At 22.3% G+C, this 8905-nt stretch overlaps 5 protein-coding genes across 5 annotated transcripts; 2 read left to right on the plus strand and 3 right to left on the minus strand.

Moving 5' to 3' along the window:
- Positions 1 to 67: 67 nt before the first annotated feature.
- DDB_G0295703 (pentapeptide repeat-containing protein) lies at positions 68 to 1072 on the plus strand (the record flags this gene model as incomplete). Its single annotated transcript, XM_001732995.1, has 1 exon — positions 68 to 1072. A coding segment is annotated over one exon (1005 nt), but the record flags the coding sequence as incomplete, so codon positions are not given.
- A 387-nt stretch (positions 1073 to 1459) lies between these two features.
- On the minus strand, positions 1460 to 2231 carry ap1s2 (sigma adaptin; the record flags this gene model as incomplete). Its single annotated transcript, XM_001732996.1, has 3 exons — positions 1460 to 1630; positions 1814 to 2104; positions 2229 to 2231. The coding sequence occupies 3 exons, from the start codon at positions 2229 to 2231 to the stop codon at positions 1460 to 1462; spliced, it is 465 nt and encodes a 154-aa protein (XP_001733048.1).
- A 256-nt stretch (positions 2232 to 2487) lies between these two features.
- ufm1 (ubiquitin-like Ufm1 family protein) lies at positions 2488 to 3078 on the plus strand (the record flags this gene model as incomplete). The annotated part of the gene is made up of 5 exons (XM_001732997.1): positions 2488 to 2489; positions 2559 to 2615; positions 2693 to 2750; positions 2831 to 2938; positions 3046 to 3078. Coding segments are annotated over 5 exons (258 nt in total).
- A 310-nt stretch (positions 3079 to 3388) lies between these two features.
- Positions 3389 to 5853, minus strand: DDB_G0295705 (hypothetical protein; the record flags this gene model as incomplete). Its single annotated transcript, XM_001732998.1, has 2 exons — positions 3389 to 4905; positions 5031 to 5853. 2 exons carry the CDS (start codon positions 5851 to 5853, stop codon positions 3389 to 3391), a joined length of 2340 nt encoding a protein of 779 aa, XP_001733050.1.
- A 417-nt stretch (positions 5854 to 6270) lies between these two features.
- On the minus strand, positions 6271 to 8445 carry gtaP (GATA zinc finger domain-containing protein 16; the record flags this gene model as incomplete). Its single annotated transcript, XM_001732999.1, has 2 exons — positions 6271 to 7272; positions 7360 to 8445. The coding sequence occupies 2 exons, from the start codon at positions 8443 to 8445 to the stop codon at positions 6271 to 6273; spliced, it is 2088 nt and encodes a 695-aa protein (XP_001733051.1).
- Between the last annotated feature and the right edge of the window lie 460 nt (positions 8446 to 8905).

Genomic DNA, 8905 nt, shown 5'->3' on the forward strand with positions numbered 1-8905 from the left:
TTATCAACCTCCACCAAATCCATATTATTATAAACATCCACCACCAGCACCACATTATGTTCCACCTAATCCTTATTATCAAATTCCACAACCCCCACCAGCACCACAACCACCACAACCACCACAACCACCCCAACCACCACAAGCACCTCTACCACCTCAACCACCTCAACCACCCCAAGCACCTCAACTACCTCAACAACTAATTCCATCACAAAAACAAGAGCATCAAAATATAAGTAGAACGTCAGCTTCAGTAATAGCAGAGGCAACAGCTGCCTCATCAAATAATCAAAAATTAAACTATCAACCACCACCACCAAGTTATTATCAACATCAACAACAACAACCAAATAATTATCAGCAACAACAACAACAACAACAACAATCATCACCATTACCACCACCAAATTATTATTTAAATCCATTATCACAAACTCCAATTGATCCACAAATGGCAAGTACATCAGCAAATTTAATTGATAGAGAGTTAGAGAATGAACAATTTTATCCACCAATTCAAAGTTTCTCAGCCAATATTTTAGCAAATGGACAAACATTAAGCAATGTTAATTTTAATAATCAAACCTTGAAGAACATTACCTTTTTAAATAGTACAATATCGGCAAGTCGTTATCAACATACAAGATTCGAAGGTTGTATCTTTCAAGAATGTAACATCAATAGCAGTTCCTTTATCGAATCTGCATTCATTGATTGTATATTTATGAATTGTAATATCAATGGTTGCGATTTCTCAAAATCAACCCAAGAGAACTGTTATCATGTCAATAGTGATATCTCCAATTGTAATTTCTTTCAATCCTCTGGTAACAATGTCAAATATGTCGCTGTCACTATGTTAAATAATAATTTCGCTCATAGTATTCCTCGTAGTACATTCTGTAGATGCAACCTAACAAATGCTCAATTCTCAAATTGTAATCTCTCAAAAACAAGATTTAAAATCTCACAACTCAATTATGCTAATTTTGTCTCTGCTTATTTCGACCTTCCATTAGACCATATCTTTGATCAAAGATCTGAAAGAAAACTTTGTAAATTTTATTAAAAAAAAAAAAAAAAAAAAAAAAAAAAATTATCTTTTTTTTTTCCTTTTCCTTTTCCAAAAAAAAAAAAAAAAAAAAAAACCTTTTTTCCTTTTTCCAAAAAAAAAAAAAAATTAAAATAAAAAAAAAAAGAAATAAACTTTGCAGGGTCCAGAAAAATAAAAATATATGTTTTGTTTCTTTTTTCCTATATCTTGTTTTTTGTTTTTTTTTTTATTTTTTTTTAATCCTAATAAAATTAATTGGTCATAGTATATGAAAAATTTTTATTCCTATTATGAAGGATCCAACGTTGTAATATAACATATTTTGGTTTATTTATTAAGTTTTTTGTGTTTTTGTTTAAAAATTTATCTGTTGTTTTTTTTTTTTTTTTTTTTTTTTTTTTTTTACAAGTCAACCTTATGTTCACCTGGGCCACCCTCTAATAATGTATCTTGTTGTGAGATTAGTCTTAGTACTGTCTTTTTACTTGTTTCTTGTAATTCACCAGCCATAATTAATTCATCTAAAATATAATATGCCTTGTGAAAATTAAAAATTAGATCTAATTCACAAACCTAAATTGAATTAATGTAAATTTTATTATTATCATTATTATTATTATTATTATTATTATTGAATATTTGAGTATTTGAGTATTTGTGGTGTGTATATATTTATACGTAAAAGTTAGTAATCTATAATATAAAAAAGGTAAAGATAGATAGAGAGAGAATAAAATTATAATTATAAAAATTTACATTTCCAAAGTATCTATCTAAAATTTCTACAAAATGATGAATAATTTCTAAAACGATAAGTTCATTATCTTCTCTATCACAACAAACTACAAAATATAAACTTGCATATCTTTTGAAAATGATTTTATATTCTTTCCATTCTAAAAAATTACATAATTTGGGTGGTCTATTTAGAACCATATTACCAATTTCTCTTGTAAATCTTGATTTTTCTTTATTTGTGAATGGTGAATACCATTTTGTTAATCTTGTTTTACCTTGTCTAGATAATAATAATAAAAAGTGAAATGTCTAAAGAAAAAAAAAAAAAAAATAATAAAAAAATAATAAAATATATACATATATTAATATTTTTATTTATTTTGATTATTTTGAATGTGGAGTATATATATATATCAAATATTTTATCCATTACCATTCTTTAAAAATATTTTGGGTGTATAATATTAATATATTATATATACAAACTATGGGAAAATAAAAAAAAAAAAAAAAAATGAAAAATTAAAAAATAAAAAACTAAAAAATTGAAAAAAAAAAAAAAAAAAAAAAAAAAAAATCAAATTGACCACCTAACAACCACAACATATTTTCATTTTTTTTATTTTTATTTTAATTTTTTATTTTTAATTTTTATCTTTATATTTCTGATTTGATTTATATTATTAATAAAAATGTTGGTGAATAATATTTTTCAAGATTTATAAAATGTAGTAGATTATTAATTTTTTGCTTTTAAAAATAGGTCCAAAGTCACTTTTAAAATCACTTTAACATCAGATCCAAAATTACCATTTAGAGTGTAAATTATTATTATCATTATTATTAATAATATTATTAATATTAATATTAATATACTAATCTTTTTTTTTTTTTTAGAATTAATGTTACAGAAGATACACCATTTACAGCAGTTTTAAGATTTGCATGTGAACAAGTAAGAATAAAGAATTTTTTAAGATTTTCTTTTTTTTTTTTTTTTCAAGGTTATACTAATTTTTTATTACTATCATATAGTTTAATGTCCCATGGCAAACATCAGCAATTATTACAAATGATGGTATTGGAATTAACCCAGCACAAACAAGTGGTAATATATTCCTTAAAAATGGTTCAGATTTAAGAGTAAATATAAACTTCACCCTTTTTATTTATATTTTTTTTTTATATTAATAATAACTAATTTTTATTTTATCTTTATTATTATTTTTTTTTTTAAAAAAAAAAAAAAGTTAATTCCAAGAGATAGAGTTGGTGGTTTATAAATAATAAAAAAATATAAAATAAAAAAATAAAATAAAAAAATCTGTAAAAAGTAAATTTAAATAATAAAGAAAAGAAAAGAAAAGAAAAGAAAAGAAAATAGTTATTTTAATCTCATCATGATTTTAAAAGATAACCATTATTTGGTTGTTAATAATTTAAAAATATTAAATAATTATTAAAATTCAAATTCCAATTTAATTATTAAAAAAATATTAATAATAATAATAATATACTAAAAAAATAATAATAAAGAAAAATGTTGATAAATATTTATTTTTTAAATTTTTATTATTATTTATTATAATTATTTTAATTAATTGATAAAATTGATTTATATAATAAAGGATAATGAGTTTTTAAAGAACTCATTTTTATATCACTATTAAATGTGAAATTAATTAATGAATCATTGTTTGGATAAATACGAAACTCGTTAAAAATGAATGACCAAACTTTAAAGTTTGTAGGATTTTCAATTGAATTTTGAAACTTTTGAAATATTTGATAACCAGATTTAGTGGTTGAGACTGAAGCTTTGATAAGGTACCATTGACTTTTTAATAAATATTCCATTAATACTTGATTATTTAATATCCATTCAATATTATGTAGTTTGAATTTTGGTTCTGTAAAAGTCAATATATTCAAAGAAAATAATTTAATATTTTCAATTGAATTTTGACAAAAATCACACCAATTGTCAATTATAAATTGGTAACAATCAATATCATACTTTTGATTTGTTAATAGTAATTGACTATAATTTATAGTGAAATTATAATATTCTGTTGGGTATTTACATTTGATATGAATTGCAAATTTTTGATTAAATTTAATGAAATAAATGATAGCATCACTGAATAAATGATGACCATTTTTATTCTTTAATTCTTTTATTTCTACTAATGGGAATAAATTATAAATTTGATCAAACATTTCAATTGATTTAAATTTACAAATGATATTTGTTGAAAAGAAATTAAAATTACCAACATCAACACCACCACCACCACAATAAACTTCATTTTGTTGAATTTCTTTATTTTTAAATTCATTAATTGCCAAATTCAAATATTCAAAATTATCACAATCTATACAAAATTCAATAATATCGAAATAAGAATTTTGTCTTTTCTTTTGATCTTTTTGATTACTTAATGTTTGAAATGAATTTTTTAAAAATGATAATCTTGAATTATGTTGATCATGATCATCATTCATTACAACAGTTGAAAATTCAAATATCTTATTATTAAATCCTCTTGAATTATTTTGTTTAAAACAATTAATTCTTAAATGAGAATTTATATGTTCATTTGAATCAAAATCACCAAATTGAAATCTATTAAATGAAAATTGTAAATCATCTTCTTTAAAATTTAAAAATAATTTACTATATTTTGCTTTATAGAATAAATAATTTTTAAATAATTTAAATTCACCTTTAACCTCTTTTAAACCTATGAAATACATTAACCAAGAGTATAACTTTTTAACTCTTTTATCTTTTGATGAAAAATTACCAACAATTTGTTTCAATTCATCATTTGTAAATGTTGATTTAATTTCATTAAATTCAAACATTGTTAATTTTACATTCAATGATGATGATGATTCATTTTCAATTTGATTAATTATTGTAACATTATTATTATCTTTTAATTTTAATATTAAATTTAAATATTGTTGTTGTGATGAATTATATAATAATAAAGATTGACAACAATTTAAAATAGTTTCTAAATTTTCTTTAAAAATAAAAAAATCAAAAAATAATAATAATTTACAATTTTGATTTTTTGGTTTTTTTAATTTTAATTGATTTTCTAATAATTCAATTCTATTTTTAATTAAATTTGATATATATTCATTATTATTATTATTATTATTATAATTATAATTATTTTTACTACCTCTATTAAAATCTGAAATTGAAATATTCCAAAATGACTCATATCAGATTTATCAATATCATAATCAAATGTTTGATATAAATAATTTGCAACTTTATTTGAACCAAGTTTAATTGATTCTATAAATTGTGAAAATCTAGTTAAATGATAATATTGTTCAACTAAAATATTCATTAATATTACACTATCCAATTCAATTGAAATGGTTTCTAATATTGTTTTTAATTTACTTGATAAAATTAATTGTTTACCACCATTGTGGTGTTCTTCTTCCACAACTAAATTATCCTTTATATAATTTGAAATTATTATTTTATCTTTACCTCCATCATCAAGATTTTCATCATTTTTAAATATTTTAAAAAATGGGTATAATAAATTATAATCAATATTACTATCACCATATAAATGTTCATTTCTATTGATTTTAAATTTTAATAAATCAATATATCCATATTTTATCATCCAACCCATACTAATAACTTGGTCATATGAAAAAACACCCAATTTAAATGATGATTTTAATAAACTAAATATTTTAAAATTTAAAAATACATTTCTATAAACTTTCCAAAATAAAATTTCATTTTTATTATTATTTTTATTATTATTATTATTATCATTTTGTGTATTACTAATAATATTTAAATTTCCTATTTTATTTGATAGTTGTTGTTGTTGTTGAATAAAATCATAATTATCATTTTTTTTATTATTTTTTTTTTGAGAATTTCTTTTTTTTGGAATTTCTTTTTCAAGTCTTGCCATTTCTTTACAGAAAGCGTCTTCCTCCTCTTCTCTTTTTTTCTTCCTTTTTTCATTTTCTATCTTTGAGTTTTTTGATGTTTGTTTTAATGTCATTCTTTTTTAACAATAAAAGAAAAATTAAAAAAAAAAAAAAAAAAATTTAATTTGCCACAAGAAAAATTATTCTTTTTTTTTTCAGGATTTTTTATTCTTTGAAAATTAAACAAAAAAAAATAAAAATAAGTTATTTTTACACCCAACCAAAGAAAAATCTTTTTTTTTTTTGTTTTATAAATATTAATACAATTTTTTACTTTATTCAATAAAATACCTAGAATCCTTTAAGGAATATATTTAATAAAAAGTGATTGCATACTTTTTTTTTTTTTTTGATTTTGTTCTTTTTGGGTTTTTTTTTTTTTTTTTTTTTTTTTTTTGGTTGACTAAGAAAAAGACCAAATTTAAAAATAAAAAAAAATCTTTTGTTTTTGTTTTTCTTTTCTTTTATTTGAAGATTAGTTTATTAAATAATTATTTATAATGTTGATACCCTGAGTTTTGATGGAGTGCTTGAAAAGATATTATATTTCCACTCATATGTGGTTGTTGTTGTGTTTGAGGAACCATGACTGGAAGTTGTGATACTATTTGCATGGCAGGTATAGTTGTTGGAAATGGTGTTGTAGTTGGTGTTGTAATTGAATTTGTAGTATTATTGTTATTGATATTGTTATTATTGTTGTTACCAATATTATTATTATTATTATTATTATTATTATTATTATTATTATTATTATTATTATTATTATTATTATTATTATTATTATTATTATTAATATTATGTGAAGATGGTGAAGTTGAATTTGAAGAATTTGGTGATGAAGGATAACCATTATCATCATCATTTGTTAAATTTGTATTATTGGAACCATCATCACTCTTCAATACTTTATTTGAATCAGAGCTATTATTATTATTATTATTATTATCACTACTTTCTTTCTTTCTTTTTTGAGCTTTCTTTGGTTCAGTTATGTTAACACCTGTTGAATTTGCCAAGAGCTCTTTTTGTTTTTCACTCTTTACAGATTTTGCCCAAGCTAGACCACAAGCATTACATAGTGTTTTAGCACCATTTGGTCCACGACGCCATTCTGGTGTATTTGTTACACCACAAGTGTGACATGATAATTCAGTGCCACCATATCTCATCTTTCTTCTACGTGCTGGTTTTTTAGCTTGTGTATCATTGGTACCACCACTACTACTACCACCACCACTATTGTTGGTATTACCTCCTTTGCTATTCTTTACATTGTTTAATGCTGATTGTTTATCACCTGAAAATTGATTATTACCACCAAAATACATATCACCTCCCATTTGATAATTACCATGTTGTAATATTGGTGACATTGTGGATGGTGAAAGCATTGGTGAACTATTATAAACCATTCCACCCGATTGACTTCCCATTGTTGGTGTATTTGAAATTGATGAAGGTGGAAGTTTTCTAACATATGTTGGGTCATTCTATAATTTAAAAAAAAAAAAAAAAGTAAGTTTTTGAAAAACAAAAAAGAAAAAAAAAAAAAAAAAAAAAGTTATTTAAAAACTTACAATTGACTTTATCAACTCAACTAAATCAGCTGTTACACCATTTGAAGCACCAATTGCTTCTGCAATTTCTTGTGTTGAAATTGGAGTACCTTTGGTTGCTTTTGATGTAGTTCTAATAAGAATATTAATTTTTCTGCCAACTTCACTCCAAATCATCATACTATAATCATCTTTTTTATCTTGTTGATAACCATTATTATTATTATTATTACTATTACTATTATTATTATTAGTATTGTGATTATTATTGTTATTATTATTATTATTATTGTTATTATTATTATTGTTACCGTTGTTATTATTACTATTATTATTATTATTATTACTATTATTATTATTATTATTATTACTATTATTATTATTATTATTAATATTATTATTACCGTTGTTATTATTACTATTATTATTACTATTATTATTATTATTATTATTATTATTATTATTATTATTATTATTATTAAATTGTGAATTTCCATAAGGAGTTGTTGAAACACCATAAGCGTGTGATCCTTTAAATGGATTGTCACTATTTGATTCATTTGATGCCAAAGGAATAAATGGTGGTTGATATTGCTGTTGTTGTGCTACTGTTTGTTTCTCTTCTTCCAATCTTTCTTTTTCCTTCCTTTTACTTTGTTTTGGTGGTTTATTGTTTGTAGTGGTTGTTTTATGTGTTGAATTTACAACTTCTTGATCTATTGGCTCTTTTTTTAAGAGTAGTTTTGATGTGATGATTGGTAAAGTTGTTTGTGACGCGTTGTTTGAATTTGTCAAATTTGAAGATGCTAAAATTGGTGATGATTGCATATGTTGTTGCTGTTGTTGTGATGCCAAAATTGGTGATGGTGGTTGCATTTGTAATGAAATTTGTGGTTGTGATAACATTGGTTGGGTGTGTTGTTGAATCATATTCATTTGTGGTGGTGTATGTTGTTGTGGTGGTGTATGCTGTTGTTGTGCAATCATTGTTTGGTGTTGTTGTTGTTGTTGTAAATGTGGTACTTGCATTGGTTGCACTTGTTGGAATGATGGATGAGTATTTTGTATTTGTTGATATGGTTGATTTTGTATTTGATAAGAATTCATTGCGTATTGTTGTTGTTGCTGTTGTTGTTGATGGTGTTGTTGGTGTTGTTGATTATATGTTTGGATTGGTGATGTTAAAATATAATTATTTACAGGTATTGGTACTAAACGGTTATTATTGTTGTTATTACCATTATTATTGTTTGGATGATTATTATTATTACTATTATTATTACTATTATTACTATTATTATTACTACTATTACTATTATTATTATTTGGATGATTATTGCTACTATTGCTATTATTGTTATTATTATTGCTATTATTATTGCTATTATTATTGCTATTATTATTATTACTACTATTATTATTATTATTATTACCATTGTTATTGTGGCTACTATTGCCATTAATATTATTATTATTATTGTTATGGCCATTGCTATTGTTGTTATTGTTACTATTATTATTATTATTATTATTATTATTATTATTATTATTATTATTATTATTATTA

Source organism: Dictyostelium discoideum (assembly GCF_000004695.1).
Source record: "Dictyostelium discoideum AX4 chromosome 6 chromosome, whole genome shotgun sequence".
Taxonomy (NCBI): domain Eukaryota; phylum Evosea; class Eumycetozoa; order Dictyosteliales; family Dictyosteliaceae; genus Dictyostelium; species Dictyostelium discoideum.